The sequence below is a fragment of the Echinops telfairi genome, unplaced genomic scaffold (assembly GCF_000313985.2).
Source record: "Echinops telfairi isolate 266 unplaced genomic scaffold, ASM31398v2 ScPeMD7_18;HRSCAF=68, whole genome shotgun sequence".
Taxonomy (NCBI): Eukaryota; Metazoa; Chordata; class Mammalia; order Afrosoricida; family Tenrecidae; genus Echinops; species Echinops telfairi.
Genome location: NW_022103915.1, coordinates 85,875,111 through 85,893,246, shown reverse-complemented (window position 1 = coordinate 85,893,246; position 18,136 = coordinate 85,875,111). Strand labels below are relative to the sequence as shown.

The window sequence follows — 18,136 nt, the reverse complement described above, 5'->3', positions numbered from 1 at the left end:
TGGATTGTGCTAAGAATTGTATGAGCCCCTAATAAAATGATTAAAAAAAGAGTTGTGTGAGCCCCTAATAAAATGATAAAATAAAATAAAATAAAATAAAAAAGCAGCAATATGGCTAAATCGGTTCCATCGGGCTGCAAATCCTGAAGGACTTCAAGCCACTCCTGTGCATTACAGAGCCCATTTCTCATGTAGACGAAGTACAGTATGTTACAGGGAGTGATGTAATCCCAGATTGTGGAAAAAAGAAACATCGCCAGTGGAAGTTTTCGATCATCTCTGGATCTTTGGTTCGGTGTCTGGCCTCTAGAGGGCGATGTCGCACCAACAGGTTATCTCTCTGCTTAAACTCAAAATCTCTTCTAATGCCTTCCTTGCTGTTGCACCTCCAGTGGGTTTTCTGAAGACAGGCACACGCGAGAGGAGCCAGAGTTCAGAAAGGACTCAGGGTCACCTCAGCAGTTGTGTATTTTCAATTGTTCAAGTGCTTTTTCCAGTCCAGCCTTCCTCATACCCGTTTCCAAGAGGTCAATTCTGCAGCCACTTTTTCTGCTTGCTCCAGGAAGATCTTCAAGACAGAAGTTTGAAGAATTCCCATTTTTTAGCCATGCTCCGACTGCTCATCCTAGTACTTGGGATGGCTTTTAACCTGAGTGAGTACAATCATATTATGGTGCCTCCTTCCACAGACATAATTTTTTTATTTTTCTAATGAAAATCTTACTAGAAATATTTCTTATAGTCAAGTATGTTTTGCATTCACTGGTGCATATTGAATTTTGCAGGAGATGCCCGTGCGCAGTCAGTGACCCAGCCTGATGTCCACATCTCTGTCTTTGAAGATGCCCTACTGGAGTTGAGATGCAACTATTCCTACGGTGGTGTCCCTTCCCTCTATTGGTACGTCAAATACCCCAACGAAAGCCTCCAGCTTCTCCTCAAGTACCTTTCAGGAGACACCCTGGTGAAAGGCATCAAAGATTTTGAGGCTGAACTTAAGAAAAGCGAGTCTTCCTTCAACTTGAGGAAGCAGTTTGCTCACTGGACCGACTCTGCGGAGTACTTTTGTGCTGTGAGTGCCACAGTGCTGGGACTGCAGGGGGAGCTGAACACAAACTCCCTGAGGCACTGGGGAGGATTCGTCTAGAAGAGGAACTTGTCTAAGTACCTGATACAATTACATCAGAAAGATTTTGGGTTCTAACCTAGTAAAGGGTATGGTGTTCATACCAAGTGGTATGCAAGTGTGCAGGGACCTGCTGAGTTGCCATGGGACTGCGAAACTTGAAATGGTTGGACCCAGGAATTGCAACATGCCACAGGGGAATCTCCTTTTTCATTTATTTTATCTTTACATAATCCAGAGCAAAATATGATTTCCTTTTATAGACTTCTCTCGTTATGCAAACATACTGCCTTCCCAATGTGCTAATTTTCAAGCAGTTTTCTTCTGTTCTTCCTTCTTGGTTCCATAGTTTACTATTTCTTTTCTTCATTTTCAGGTGTCTTTGTGTGGGAGGGAGGATGTGGAAAATAGCTTAGAACATAGCTTGCTTATGTGGGTTTTAGTAACTTATAACAAATACTTCAGAAGACTACATGAATGACTGACAGTCCTTAAGAAATCTTTAAAGACTGTTAATGACAGGAGAGATGCAACATTTAAGTTCCACTTACTTAAAAAGGACATTTGCTTCATTTTTCTTAATTATAAAAGTAGACTCATGTTTCATATCTTAATTTCTGCCAACTCACAATAGAACCATTCAAACTTGATGGGATTCTATATTTGTCTAAATTGTTCTCTCTCTTTTCCCCACCAGTTTTATTGGCACATAATTTATATATCACACAATTCAGTAGTTCAATTGTTCAACCATATCAAGGACAATTGTATAATCATGACCACATCAATTTTAGAGCATTCCATGCCCGCACCCCACATTTAAATCACCTTTGATATGAGCTGTGAAATCACAAACCAGTCTACTGCTCTCTCCCCACTCTTGTCTTCATTATTTACTCCCTAAATCCCCTTTCCTTCCCTGTCCCCCCACCCTGGCATTCCCTACACTCCCTTGTATCTGTTATTATCATTATGCATCCACTCCTCCTGTGTTCCACAGCTAGGAAACCCAACAGAAAACAATGAAAAACAATATCACACTAAGGTAGTAAGGATAAAAATCATAATAGTATAAGGACAAACATATAAATAATGCGTAAGAAGGAAAAGACCCCCATCAACATTCAAAAAGCGGGGGAAGAGATTTCTGTCAAGGAAGAAGTAAGAGATACTTGAACCCAGAAAAAATCAGGTCAAGTCTAAAGGGAGGTCAACAGGCCAAGTATCAAGTTCCATCCAACGTAATCAAGATTTCGGTGGTCTTTGCCTTAGGGTGACCCCCAAACCCACTCCTAGATCTGTTTCTTTTTTTCAATATGCTGTGACTTGGGAGTTAATACATATGTTTTATCACTACATATGTTCAATCATGTGTAACAGATTTGTGCATTTGCTTCGGCAATCAGTCTCCAAACATACTTTTCATTCCTGGACTTTTTGATAGCTTCCTCTTATCTACCCCACTCCTCTATATCCCCCTTCCCTCCAGACCCTTGTTATATTTTCTTTCCCTATAGGCTCAATGTCCCTAGGCTTCATTTACTGAAAACAAAGAAAGAAATAACACAGCTTCAAGAGGGTGACCCCCAATGGTGATGCACCTCTGGGATACACCCTAATATAAACAAGGAGAACAAAATAAAACGGAGTGGCCATCACAGGATTGCAGGAATACTGTGTCTCAATATAGCTTACAGGGCATTGATGTAGCAAGGCCTTGTTTGTCCCCAACCAACTGCTCGTGTCTTCTGCTTCCTCAGACACCATGCATTTTTTGGCTTAAGCCCTCGGGTTACAATGTGCCAGGGTTACAGTCCAGTTCACCCAGTGGAGTTCCTGTATGGGGTCTCACCTATCCAGCCTCTGGAGCATGATGTGTGCCCCAAGGATCCAGGATTCAGTGTCCCAGTGTTCTATGACACCCAGCCTGGGTTACCGGGAAACACCAGATGCCCTAAGTCAATTCTGCTGTCCCGCTGCTTGCCACTGAAGACCCTTCCCACCTAATGTTCCCAAGAGCATCCTCCCCCCACCTGGAAGTCAGTCCTCCCCTCCCCTCCCCTCAACAGACATGCACCTATGTTTCCCCAAACTTGACCGTTCCCTCTCTCCTCTACCATGCTGCCCTCCCATCTGTAAGTCTCATCCCTCTGAGAAGGCTGTTCCTGTCTCCGGGGACATCACCACAGATCCACATGGCTACCACTCAGCAGACAACCCCACCACTCTCCCCTGACTTTAATCACAGCTGTCGTGAGGGGCCCTCCAGCAAAGTGACCTACACGCTACTTACCTGGAGTGGCACTGATCCAGCTCTTTACCAGGCTCTAGGTCTGGTCCCCAGTCCTACGAGCTTGAACTTGTGCCCATTCTGATGCTTGTTCCTGCAGCAGTAGACTCCCTCAGTGTTCGTCCTTTTGTGCTTGACTAACTTCACTCAACATAATGTCTTCCAGATCTCTCCACGACTTGAGGTGTTTCTTCGCTGTTTTGTAGGGATGCATAGTATTCTATTGTGTCCATGTATCAGAGTTTTTTTTATCCATTCTTTTATTGATGGGAATTTAGGCTGTTTCCAGCTTCTTGCTATTGTGAACTGTGTGCTGTGATGAACATGGGGAACAAATGTCTGTTCATGATCTGTTTCTCATTTCTTTTGGGTAGATGCCTAGTAGTATTGCTGGATCATATGGTAGATCAATTGCCCTCTGCTTTAGGTATTGCCAAATCACTTTCCAGAGTGGCTGTATGTATTTCTAAATCCACCAGCAGTTGATGAGTTCCTATCTCACCACAACCTCTCCAACATTTGTTGTTCTTAGTTTTTTTTAAAATGGGCTACAGTAATGGGCCACAGTTAGGTGATATCTCATGGTTGTTTTGACTTGTGTTTTCTGGATGACTAATAACCGGGAGCATCACCTCATGTGTTTATTGGTCATTTGAGTGTCAATCTTTGTGAATTGTCTGTTCAGGTCTTTACTCCATGTTCTCAGAGGGCTATGAGATTTTTTTCTTGTTGTAGGCTTGTAAAATTTTATCGATGTTAGTAATCAGTCCTTTGCCTTCTATGTCGTTGCTAAGTATCTTTTGCCAGTCTGTGGGCTCTCTTTTTACTCTTTTAATGCAGTCTTTCCATGTACACAAGTGTTTTATGTTTAATAGGTCCCACTCATCTATTTTATCTTCCCCAGAGTCTGCTTCCTCTGTTATTTCACACAGCCCGTGTATTCCTGCATGGATAAAGCTCCAAGCTTCATCCCAATTTTCTCATTGATGATCTTGATAGCGCTGGGTTTCACATTCAAGTCTTTGATCCTCCTCGAGTTTGCCTTTGTGCATGGGGTGAGACATGGGCCTTGTTTTAGTCTTCTTCAAGTGGATATCCAGTTTTTTCAGTATCATTTATTGGAGAAGGCATCTGTTTCCTAATTAATGGCTTTGGGGCCATTGTTAAAAAATCATCTGTCTGTATGCGGATATTTTTATTTCTGGGTTTTCTTTCCTGATCCATTGGTCTGAATATCTATCATAGCAGTCGCAGGCTGTTTTGACGACTGTATCTGTAGAGTAGGTTTTGAGGTCAGTTGGTGCAAACCACCTGCTTTGTTCTTCTTGAGATCTTTGCCTATCCTGGGTTTCTACCATTTCCATATGAAGTTGGTCATCAGTTTTTCCATTTCTTTGAAGAATGATGCTGGAATTTGAATTGGGATTGTATTGAATTTGTGGATTGCTGTAGGTAGGATGGACATTTTCACAATATTCAGTCTTCGATCCACAAACATGGGATATCCTTTCATTTGTGCAGATCCCTTTTGGTTCTTGTAATAATGTTCTGTAGCTTTCTTTTTACAGGTCTTTTGGTTTTCTGTTTGGTTAGGTTTATTACTAGATATTTCAGCTTTTGCGTGGCCACTGTGAATGGTACTGACTCCTTGATATCTTTTTCTGTATTCCCATCACTGGTATTTAGGAATCCAATTGATTTCTGCTTGTTAATCTTGTATCCTGCCATTCTACTGATCTCCTCTATTTTTCCAGCAATCCTCTTGTGGACACCTTAAGATTCTCAATATACAAAATCATACTATCTGCAAACAGCGAAAGTTTCACTTCTTCTTTACACAACCATACACCCTTGATATCTTGTCGTTCTCTTATGGTATTGGCTAGGACTTCCAGCACTATGTTGAATAGCAGTGGGGATAAGGGGCATCATTGTCAGGCTCCCTTATTCAGTGAAAATGTTTTCAGCTTTTCTCCATTGAGTGTAATATTGACAATTATTTTTTTTGTATATGGCTTTTATTTTATTGAGGATTTCCCCTTCTAATCCTCTCTTCTTGAGAGTCTTTATTAGGAGTGGATGTTGGAGGTTATCAAATGCTTTTGCTCCATCAGTTGATACGATCGTATGGTTCTTTTCTTTTTTCTTGTTGGCGTGGTGGAATATGTTAATTGTTTTCTAAATGTTGAACCATCCCTGCTTCCTTGGTATGAATCCCACTTGGTCATGATGTATTATTATTATATTTTGATATGTGTTGGATTCTGTTTGCCAGGATTTTGTTGAAAAATTTTGCATCTATGTTCATGAGAGATGTTGGTCTGTAATTCTCTATCCTTGTGGGGTCTCTGCTTGATTTTGATATTAGGATTGTGCTGGCTCCATAGAAGGAGTTTGGGGGTTTGCTGTCCCTTGCTATGCTCTGGAATAGTTTGTGTAGGATTGGTGTCAGCTCTTCTCTGAATGCTTGGTAGAATTCTGCAAAGCCATCTGGACTGGGGCTGTTTTCAGTTGGGAGGTTCTTGATGACCTTGTCTATCTCTTAGTTTGCTATGGGTCTGCTCAAGTTTTCAATGTTTATGTGTGTTAATTTGGGGAGAGAGTGAACTTCCAGGTATTTGTTCATGTCCTCCAAATTATTGAATTTGTTGGAATGTAATCTTTGGTGGGACTGCGTAATTAATCTTTTTATTTCATTCGTGTCTGCTGTCACTTCTGTTTCATCCCTAATTCTAGAGATTGACGTCTGCTCCTTCTTTTCCTTTGTTAAGTTTGCTAACATTTGTCGATTTTGCTGATTTTTTTTTCAAAGAACTAACTTCTTGCTTTGTTAATTTTTCCACTGTTTTTTCTGTTTTCCAGTTCATTTATCTCTGCTCTGATTTTTATAATTTGTTTTGCTTTCCGGTTGGAAGAATAATGCTGTTGACTCTGTTCTAGCTGCTGGAGGTGCTGAGTTAAGTGCTGGCCAGAATTCTCTCTTCTTCTTTCATGTGTGCATTTCTTGCAATAAAGTGACCCTGATAACTGCGGTTGCTGTGTCCCGTAGGTTTTGGTATGTTGTATTGTCGTTCTCACTAGTTTCTATGAACTTCTTCATTTCCTCCTTAATTTGGGCTAATGCCCATTATTTTTCAAAAATTGTGTTAAGTCTCTGAGTGTTTGTCTTTGTTTATTTTTGTTCTCGCTATTGTTGATTTCCAACTTTGTGGTGCTGTGGACAGAGGAGGTGGTCTGAATGACCTCTCTGTGTTGGAATTTTCTCAAGCTTGCCATGTGTCCCAGCATGTGGTCTATTTTTGAGTACAAGCCATATGCTTTGGAGAAGAATGTCTATTTTTTTTTTCCAGAGCTCTGAAAATGTCCATTAGGCCAACTTGTTTGATTGTGTCATTCATTTCTTCAGTTTCTTTACTGAGTTTCTTACTGTTGCTCTATCTTTCTTTGGGAGCAGTACATTGAAATCACCTACTATAATTGTTGATTAGGTGATTTCTCTTTTTAGCTCTGAGAATTTGGTTGATGAATTTTGAGGATCTTTCATTGAGCACATATATGTTGCTTTCTTTTTAATCATTTTATTGGGAGCCCTTACAGGTATTATTACAATCCATAATTCAATTAGATCAATCATAATTGTACAATTGTTACATCCATAATTTTCAAAACATTATCTTTCTTCTTGAACTCTTTGATATCACTTACCTTTTATCTAACCCTTCCTACCCCATCCTGCCCCCCAGAAACCCTTATTTATATATATTATTATTATTGCTATATTTTACCCCATCCAATGTATCCCTTCACCTTCAATTCTGTTTTCATTCCCCCCGAGAAAGGTTATACAGTCATCATTGTTGCCGATTCCTTCTACCCACCCTCCACCCCCTTCCCATTCCTTCAGGGAATCCATTCTGCCATTACTATTTATGAAAGGTTTATCTATCTTGGATTTCATGCATCGGATGAATTTAATTATAAATGAACATACACAGGTCTAATAAGATTAATGAGGTAGAACTAAAACCATAATAGTAAGGGATGGAAACATTAAAGAACTAGAGGCGAGTTCAGTGTTTGATCAGTGCTATTCTGCACCCTTATACCATCCATTCTGTGTGGCCCTTCCATGTGGGACTGTCCAATTATTTTACAGGTGGGTTTTGGGTCTCCACTACATCCATGCTCCTTCGTGTCAATTTGATTGCTAGTTTTTGAACTTCTGATCCTTCTTCCCATCGACACCTCATGATCACACAGGCTGGTGTGCTTCTTCTATGTGGGCTTTGTTGTGTCCCTGCTAGATGAACGCTTGTTTCACTTCAGGACTTTAAGACTGTAGACACTATCTCTTTTAATAGCCAGGAACCATCAGCTTTCTTCACCATATTTACTTATGCCCCTTTTTGTCTTCAGTGATCGTGTTCGCGGAACACCATATATTGCCTCATTATTAGGACAAGCCATTCTTGTACTGAGGTAAGATTTGAGTAGAGGACCAAAGTCCATTTGCTTCCTAGTTGTGCATACACACACACACACACACACACACACACACAAATACATCTATCTTTACACACACACATATATTATATACATATATATAATTTTTGTTTATTTTTACTTTTTGCTTTCTCTTTTTTCTTTCCGTATCATGTTTACCAATCATTCGTCTCTCAGTAATTCCGCTCGAATACATTTCAATTGATCAAACATGACCAGGAATGCTACACCCTCCTCACCATCAATTTTACATCTCTTACTATTCCCCTGTCCCTGTCGTTATTGGCTCATCACTCTCCCCCCTCCCTTCAATGGCTGGTCCCATTTCTGTCTTCTTGGGATTACTTATCCTGCCTATCTTGTATAGATAGACACCAAAGGAAAAAAGAAAAGAAAAAATACCATACATATTGTTCAAAGTCTAACTGTTGTCCTGACCCAGAGTAAATGAGTATTCCTCTGTTAAATAGAGAGCAGGCCCTGTTATAATCCATCAGTCCAATCCCCTTTTATTTCAGGGATCCATATTCCAGGACCCACTTACCTAACAGGCCTCATACCCTTTTAGTCCTCACCATTCATGTCCAAGGGGAGTGCCTTCCACAAGGCCCCACTGCTCTTCCTGCTGTCAAGGATGGAGTGGCCTAGTGCTCCACCCCACACCTCATTATAACTTTAGGCTTTCAGTGTGACCACCTTGTAAATACCCCCCAACCAGTTCAGATGAGGTGCCAAGCAGGGCCCCTGAGTCAGAAGACAACAGTCGAGATTCCTTGGGTCCTTTGTGGCTTCGCTCCCGTTGCTGGTCTGTTGCCCTCATCTCTTGGCTTGCTGCCATGGGGGAAGGTCAAACTGGCTGCACTCCCTGAACTGTATCTTCAGTGCTGTCCTCTGCAGTCCTGTCTTCTAAGGAGGGGACATCATGTGTCAGGCCGAGACTGGTACTGAAGTCCTCTCTATGAATTTGCTACTGCTCTGAGCAGCAAGGTTGGCCTCAAGGCTTGGCACACTGGAATGGGGTTTCCGCTCTCTCTCTCTTTCCTGTGGACACATAAATAATACCCTCCCCTTGGGTGGATTAGTGCCCTGTTCCCCAGTTGCCATCTTTTTTCTTTCATCCCCCACCCCTCTGTGGGCCATGAAGGCATATGGAAGGGTGTCGGGGGAAGATGTCTCCCCTCATAGGTGCTATCTGCATCTTTAAAATTTTTTGTTGACACATGCATCATTGTGTTTGTTCGGGCCTTTGCCAGAGTATCTGGCAATCAACTCAGGAACTGTGCAACATGTACATTTCCCCCTTCTGCCCATTCTGTTGATTGAGCTTCCCTCAGTGGACTCATGTTGTACTTGTCCTTTTCTGCTTGGCTAACTGAACTTAACATAATATCCTCCAGGTTTTTCCACCAGACGCGCTTCATTGTTTCATCACTGTTTTTTAGGGATGCATTGTACTCTGTTGTGTGTATATACCAGAGCTTTAAAATCCATTTGTCTATTGATGGAAATTTAGGCTGTTTGCATTTTTTTGCAATTGTGAACTGTGCAGCGATGAACTTTGGAGCACAGATGTCTGGTTGAGGCCGTTTTCTTATTTCTTCTGGGTAGATGCCCAGTAGTGGCATTGCTGGGTTGTAAGGTAACACAATTTCCATCTGTTTTAGATATCGCCAAATCGCTTTCCACAGTGGCTGTACATATCTACAAGTCCACCCACAGTGAATAAGGGTTCCTATCTCACAACACCCCTGCCAACATATTCTGCTTTCTGGTTTTCTGAATTGGGCTATCTTTGTGGATGTTAAGTGGAATCTTATGGTTGCTTTGATTTGCATTTTCTGGATGGCTAATGATCAGGAACATTTTCTCATATGTTTATTGGCCATTTGGGTTTCCCCTTTGTGAATCTTCTGTTCAAGTCTTTTGCCCACCTCCTTAGTGGGTTATTAGCTTTTTTCTTATTGAAAGGTTGCAGGCTTCTATACATTTTAGCAATAAGACCTTTATCTGATATGTCATTTCTAAATATCTTTGCCCAGTCTGTGGGCTCTCTAACTATGCTCTTGATAAAGTCTTTCAAGACACACAAGTCCACATGTCTATTTTATCTTCCACTGGGTGCATGTCCTTCATTACTGCTAATAGCCCATGCATTCCCTGCATTAGGGTTCTTAGTTTTGCCCCAATTTTTTCATAGATAATCCTGATAGTTTTGGCTTTTACCTCGAGATCGGTCCACTTTGAATTTGTCCTTGTGTATGGGATGAGGTAAGGGTATTGGTTCATTCTGCTGCAGGTTGATATTCCGTTTTCCCAGCACCATTTGTTAAAAAGGGCACCTGCGTTCTCATTTGATTTTGGGGGGTCCCTTATTAAAGATCAGTTGTCTGAATTCTACTGTTCCTATTTCTGGATTTTCTGTTTTAATCCATTGGTCTGAGTATCTGTCATTCTATCAGTACCATGCTGTTTTGACAACTGTGGCTGCATAATACGTTTTAAAGTCAGGTAATGCATGCCACCCACTTTATCCTTCTTCATGAAGAGTTTTTGCCAATTCTGGGTTTCTTCCCTTCCCATATAAAATCGGTAGTCAGTTTTTCCATTTCTTTGAAAAATGATGCTGGCATTTGTATTGGGATTGTGTTGAATCTGTGTAGTGCCTTAGGTAGGATTGCCATCTCTACAATGTTGAATCTACCAATCCACAAGCATGGAATATTTTTGCATTTGTGAAGGTCTCTTTTGGTTTCTTGTAATAATGTTCAGTACTTTCCCTCATACAGATCCATTTTTTTTTTTTTTTGGTTAGGAATGTCCCTAGACATTTCCATTTATTCTTGACTATTGTGAAGGGTACTATCTTCTTGTCCTCTATTTCTATAATGCCATCAGTTGTATATAGAAATCCAATTGACTTCTGTTTGCTGATATTGTATCCTGCCACTCTACCATGTTCTTCTATCGCTTCCAGCACTCCTGTTGTGAAGCCTTTGGGGTTTTCACTACATAAAATCATATCACCTGCAAATGATGATGCTTCCACTTCTTCTTCTCCCACACGTATACCTTTGAAATACTTCCATTGCCTTATAATTATCTTATTAATTGGGACCTCCAGGACTATGTTGAATGAAAGTGGAAAAAGGGACATCCTTTTCTGGTACTCTTTTTCAGTGGGAATGTTGTAGTCTTTTTCTCCATTGATTGTTACACTGGCTGTGGAATTTTCAGATATATCTTTAATCATACTGAGCTAATTTCCTTCCAGTTCTACCTTCTTCAGTGTCTTGATTAGGAATGGATGTTCAATGTTGTCTACTTTTCCTTCATCTATTGATTTTATCATGTGGTTCTTGTCCTTTTGCTTCTCAATATGATGGATAATGTTGAAGGATTTTAAAGTGTTGAACCATCTTTGATGTAAAAACTTGGTCGTGATGGATTATTCTTTTAATTTACTTTTGTATTCTTTTGGCCAAGATTTTGTTAAGGATTTTTGCATTTATGTTCATTTGAGATATTGGCCTGCAGTTCTCTATTCTTGTGGGATCCTTGCCTGGTTTTGATATTAGCGTTACACTAGCTTCATAGAATGTGTTTGGGAGTTTACTGTCCTTTCCTATGTTCTGGAAGAGTTTATGTAGAATTAGTATCAGCTCTTCCCTGAATGCTTGGTAGAATTCTCCTGTGAAGCCATCTGGGCCAGGGCCTTTTTAGTTCCTTGTTAACCTTATCTATTTTTTATTTTGCTATGGATCTGTGCAAGTTCTTAATGTCTATAAGAGATAATCTGGGGCGAGTTGGTTTTTCTAGATATTTGTCCATGTATTCCAAGTTGTTGTAGTCCTTGGGGTACAGTCCTTCATAGTACTATGTATTAGTCTTTTAAGTTCTTTGGGGTCTGCTGTAATTTCCCGTTTCATCCCTCACCCTGGATATTGACCTAATCCTTCTCATCTTTCGTTAAGTTTGTCACGGATTTGTTGATGCTGGTAATCCTCTTGAAGGTCCAACATTTTCCTGAGTTGATTTTTTCCCATAGTTTTTTCCCCATTCATTTATCTCCACCACGATCTTTATAATTTCTTTTGCTATTAGAAGGTTTATTCTATTGACTCTATTCCAACTGCTGAAGGTTTTATGTGAGAGTATCCACCATTTTCTTCCTTCTTCATATGTTCCTTAATCACTATCAAGCAACTTCTGACTGCCTTTGGTGTATCCCATAGATTTTGGTATTTTGGTCTCTCATTCTCATTGGCTTCTAGAAACTTTCATCTTTGATTTGGGCCAATATCGACTCCTTTTGAAGAAGTAAGCTATTCCTCCTCCAAGTATTTGCCACTGTTTTTTAACCTTTCTTTTGTTTCTTTCTCTTGTTCCTGCCTTTCTTAGATTGTCATTGTCTTCCACTAAACTTTGATCCTCAACCTGTTTTTTCCCCCAGTGAGCTTGAGATGCATCTCTTGTAGACAACAGATTGCTGGGTTTTGTTTCCTAATCTAGCCTGCTAGCCTTTGTCTTTTTATGGGGGAATTCAGACCATCGAAATTAAGAATTATTACATCCATATGTGGATTCTGTTCTGTTATCACATACCTTTTGTGATAGAAATTTTCCTCCTCCCTACTGAACAGTATGTTATGCATGTGTAGAGGAATTTATTTTTGCCTTCTTTTCTCTGTTGAGTCAAAGAGGTTTTGGGAATTTCTTTCAGTGCTCTGACTTCTACATAGTTACACTATGCAGTGGTCTCATGTTTGTGCTCTGTGGATGTTGGTCTTCTGGCCAAAATGTGTTGGAAAGTAATTTTTGTAGTGCTGTGGGGTTTGTTGTTTGATTTTTGACATATTCTCTGAATTTTTCCTGACATGGGAAACCCTTACTCCTCCATCTATTTTGATGGAGAGTTTGGCAGGATAGAGGATTCCTGGGTTACTGTTATTCTCCTTCAGCTTTTAGAAGATGCTGTTCTATTCTCTCCTCTTCTCCATGGTTTCTGTTGCTAGGTCTTAGTGTATTTGTTTCTGGTTACCCTTATATGTGACTGCTTTTATTTTTCACTCTTTGTTCTTATGACTTTCTCCTTTTTCTCAAAGTTGGATAGTTTGAGAAAATTTGAGAAATTTGAGAAAACTACCAAATGCCTTGGTGTGTTCTTCTTGGGGCTCAGCCTACTTGTTGTTCTTTCTACTCCCTGGATGATTGTCTGATTCTCCTTCATTAAATTAGAGAAGTTCCCCCCCACCCCCCAAGGAATTCCCTTGCTATCTTGGTTGCTGATTTTCTTGTTATGTCTTGCTCTGGTAACCCAATTATTTGATATTGTTTGTATTCATAGTATTGCTCATTGTTCTCAGGTTTTATTTAACTCCTTTGATTATCTTGTTTGATTGTCTTTCATGTTTGTTGAGTTCTACTTGATTATCTTTGAGGTCGCTGATATCGTTTGCGCTGTTTCTGCTGCATTTTCCCTTAACTCTTGTATTTACCGTTAGTATGTGGACTCTATCTTTTCTATTATTTCATCCTCTTTCTGTATTGATTTTCTCATATCCTGTATGACTTTAAGCAGCATTCTTAAAAATTTTTGTGTGGCTGTTCAGCATCTGCTATGAACGTCGTTAGGTTCAAGTCCTCCTCCAAAAGTCTAATTTGTTTCTTTTGTTTTCTTGTAGAGGTTGCTGTTGTTGACTGTTGTCTACATGTAATTTTGGTGGAGCTTGATGTCATTTTCTGAGTAGTCGAAGAGCCCTGGGTTATCTCTCTAGGAGGTGAATGAGAATGGTTCTAAGGACTACCTGTAATCAACTGCGCTGCATCTCTAATCTCACTGGGGCTTTACTCTATTCCTAGTCAGCCAGATTTATCTATTTTGGAGCAGCTCAGGTGGACCTCTCAGGCAGAAATGGGCAGTGTGGTAGTGGACCTTGAGCAGGCCTATTTCATGGGGAGCTGTGGCAGAATGGGGCCAGCAGGAAACTGTGGCTGGTGGCTGGGGGTAAGCAGTGGCATGAAAAAGTTTCAGGTGCCAGAGGGAGAAAAGCTCCAGGTTTCTGGTGGCAGACTAAGCTCTGCCCAGCAGTGGTGGCCAAAAAAAGCCAAAAAGCCCTGGGAAAGTGGCAGCAGTGGCAAGAGAAAGGCCCTGGACCAGCAGAGAGAACAGTGCCAAGAGAAAGAAAGGAAAAGATAAAAATAGAAAGAGAAAAAAAGTTAGCCTTGGGCTGGGAGCAGCATCAGGGGAGAAGCCCTGGGAAGGCAGTGGTGGCAGCATCTACAGGGGAGAAAAAGCCCCTGTTTAGAGGCTGTCGTGGTTGGGGAAAAAACAAACAAAACAACTGAAAACCTGATCTGGTCATGGAAGTTGGGGGGTGGGGGGTGGGGGTGGGGGGGAAGCCCTGAGCCAGTGAGCAAAAAATCCTACTGCTCTTTTAATCCTAGTGAATCTGTATCTACTTATCTTTGTGCTGCCATTCCTGTGATCTGGGAGAGAGTAGAATATTCCTCTCAGTCACTCTCCTGCAGTGATTTCTGCAGTCCCTCCAGTGTGTGTTACTCAGTTGCCAACTTGCCTCTGCTCTCATCTATGTTTACTATGTTTATGGATTCTTGGCTACTGATCCCTTGAGCATTATGTAATGCCCAGTCTTATCTCTCATCATGTCATGCGCATTCAGGTCTATTTTGTCAGAGATTAGTATTGTCACCCTTGCCTTTTGTTGATTGCCAATAGTTTGCTAAAATTTTCGCCATCCTTTGATTCTCAATCCATTTTTGTCTGTGAGTTTGGGAAGTGTCTCTTGAAGGCAGAATATGGATAGATTTTGTTGTCAGATCAAGTCTGTGCCCCCTTTCTCTTGTTATGGTATGGAGCTTTGCTATAGGGCAGTGTGCTGGGAAAAACAGGTTTATGGATTCTATTTGGTTTATTTAGGTATGTAGATTCAATGATTGTATACACATACAAAGTGCTTTAAATACAGTGAAATGTAAAGTCATTGTTCTTTCTGGAGGGGAAAAGCTAAACTCCTGTGAGTTTAGTATCTTGCCCACAAGGGGGAGCAACTTCTTAACACATAGACATTTCCTGCTTATATCTTGAGTCTCACAGTCAACCTTTCACTGTGAACTTAACCTTTCTCACAGTCAACCTTTCATTGTGAACGTAACCTTTCCTTACACTAAGCTGTCAACACCCAAGTAAACCAGAGGCTTTAAAAATGAACTCTTTTCCAGGATCAATGATTGTGCTATTCTTACTACTTGGTAAGTAAAATGGTACTTAAAGCTGAAGGATTTTTGTTATTTATTTCACTGAAAAGTGTAGCACCTGGATCATACACAAGGTAACCAGAACCTCTATTATTATCGTTGTTTTTGCAGGAGGAAATGATGGAGACACAGTGACCCAGACAGAAGGCCAAGTGACCCTCTCTGAAGGGGTCTATCTGATGCTGAACTGTTCCTATACAACGACACAGTATCCTACACTTTTCTGGTACGTCCAGTATGCGGATGAAGGTCTCCAGCTTCTTCTGAAAGCCACCAAGGCTGATGAGAAGGGACGTAACAAAGGCTTTGAAGCCACATACAAGAAAGAAACATCTTCCTTCCATCTGGAGAAAGCTGCAGTGCAAGAGTCAGACTCAGCTGTGTACTACTGTGCGCTGACTGACACAGTGACAGGAGCTGCAGGGGGAGCTGAGCACAAACTCTGAGCTGCACAGGTGGGGCAGGTGGCTGGGTCTGTGATGCAGTGATTTCCTCTGGTGTAGGGATCAAGAGGTAGTATATTAGTATTGTCACCTACCATCTACCCAAGACATGCTTGTTGTCAAGTCAGCTCTGATCCACAGCAGATTTGTTTGTTCTTGTAACAGTCTATGATAGTTTCAATATTCTTTCCCAACACCATCATTCAAATGCATCCATGCTTCTCTCGTCTTCCTTTTCATTGCCCAGCTTTCACATGTGCATGAGGCGATAGAAACACCAGGCCTTGGGGCAGGTGCATCTTAGTGACAGCATCACTCTTCAACCCTGCAAAGAGTTCTTGTGCAGCAGACTTGTCAAAGGTAATACTCTGCTTTACTTCTTGACTGCTGCTTCCATGAATGTTGATTGTGTGTAAAAGTAAAATAAAAGACTTGACAACTTCTATCTGTTCTCTGTTTAACACAGTGTTATCAATTGGTTCAACTGTGGAGATTTTTCTTTTCTTTATCTTGAGTTGCAATCTATACTAAAGACTATTGCATACTCTTTGATCTTCATCCGTAAATGCCTCAAGTCCCTTTTGCTTTCAGCAAGGACGTCTGTGTCATCTGCATCTTGGAGGAAGGCTCGTTAACAATCTTTGATGGTCAGAGCAAGGATGGCTAATTGCAGAACGGACCATCAATTACCCATACTCAAGTTCATTTTGAAGCAGAAGAAAATTAAAATTAGTTCATCAGAGCCAAATGACAACTTTGAGCATATTTCACCTAAATTTAGAGAACAACTCAAGAATAGACTTGATGTATTGAATAAGATGCCATTGACTTGTTGATATCAAGGACATCATATACAAAGAAAGTAAAAGGTCATTAAAAAGAGCAACTCCAAAGCAAACCCACTGTTAACGAGTTGAAGTTATAGTGATCCTATAAGATGGCAGTAATTTTTTAAGGAAATGGACAGCTTTCTCTTTGTCTTTCTTCTACCGAGAGGCTAATGGATTCTTGTGGGTGCAGTTAAACATTAAATTTAACATTTTATCATTTGAGCTCTCTTTTGATCCATTTTAAATTGGTTCTAGTTTTTAATATTTTCTGCTTTTTTTTCATATTGAGTTTTTTATCTGTCTTTTAGCAAGTTGATACCAACTCATAGTGATCCTATAAAACAGAGATGGATTTCTGACGCTGTAACTCTTTAAGGGAGTAGAAAACTTCTTCTTTCCCTTTACTCTTCTGAGAGGTTAATGGTTTTGAACTGCTGACCTGGTGGTTAGCAGCCCAATATGCAACACTATGATACCAGAGGGGGGGAAAAGACTAAAATAGATGTCAGAAGAGACTCTGAAACTTGCTCTTAAATGTACAGTCACTAAAACGAATTGGAGAACAGTTGAAATGAGTGAGCTGAAAAGAAGATTTCAAAGAACATCCCAAGAAGACAACGTAAGAGGTTATAACAAATGATGCAGAGATCTGAAGTTAGGCAAGAAAAAGAAAAGAACACACTTGACATTTCTCAAGTGGAAAAAAATGACACCAAGTTTGAAAGTCTTGAGTTGTAATATTAAAGAATTCTAGAAGCAAAATGTTAAATGATGTAGGAAATCTCAAAAGAAATGGGAGGAATACTCAGAGTCACAGAATCAAAAGGAACTGTTCGGTATTTACTCATTTCAGGAGTTATCAAATGATCAAGAACTCAAAACTGAAGGAAGAAGTAGGAGTTACACTGAAAACATGGTGAGAAACAGGCTTCTGGAATAGATGGAATCCTAATTGAGATATTTCAATGAATGGAAGCAATGCTGGCTATGCTCATTTGCCTCTGCCATTACCTGGGAAAAATCTATATTTATGTCAATTCCATAAGCAATTCCAAAAGCCACCCATCGGAATCCAGAAACGAACAAACAATAGCACTAACAGCACATGCAAATAAAATTTGCTCAAGACAATTTAAAAAGTGGTTGCAGCAGTACATTGTCAGGAAGCTACTAGAATTTAACTATGGATTCCTAAGAGGATGTAGAATAGGGAATTTCATTGCTGATAGAGGATTATCTTGGGTGAAAACAAAGACTACTGGGAAGGTGTTTATCTGTGTTATTGATTGTGCAAAGACATTTGACTGTCTGGATCATCAGCAACTCTGGAAAATAATAAGAAAAATGCACACTTCAGAACACTTGTGCTTAGTTAAGTAGTTTTACATAGAATAAGAGGTAGTTTTTCAAATAGAACAAATGTATTCTAAATCACTTAAAGCCAGGAAATGTTTATTAGGTTTGTATCCTTTTACCATGCTTAGTCAATCTTATGCCCAGCAAATAGTCCAAGAAGCTGGAATATATGAAAGAGAATGTGGTATCAGGATTGGAGGGACACCCATTAACAACTTGTGATATATAGATGACACAACTTTACTTACTGAAGCTGTAGAGGACTTGAAGCACTTACTGATGAAGATCAGAGACTAGATAGCCTATAGTATGG

General features: G+C 40.3%; 1 pseudogene and 2 gene segments (V, D, J or C); 2 read left to right on the top strand and 1 right to left on the bottom strand.

Moving 5' to 3' along the window:
• The window catches only part of LOC101651426, an 85,222-nt pseudogene extending 84,624 nt beyond the window's left edge, over positions 1-598 (bottom strand).
• A 9-nt stretch (positions 599-607) lies between these two features.
• LOC123521407 lies at positions 608-1,147 on the top strand. The segment is given in 2 exon segments: positions 608-653; positions 786-1,147. Coding segments are annotated over 2 exon segments (408 nt in total).
• Positions 1,148-15,163: 14,016 nt separating this feature from the next.
• On the top strand, positions 15,164-15,640 carry LOC123521406. The segment is given in 2 exon segments: positions 15,164-15,188; positions 15,306-15,640. Coding segments are annotated over 2 exon segments (360 nt in total).
• The last annotated feature ends 2,496 nt before the right edge of the window (positions 15,641-18,136 follow it).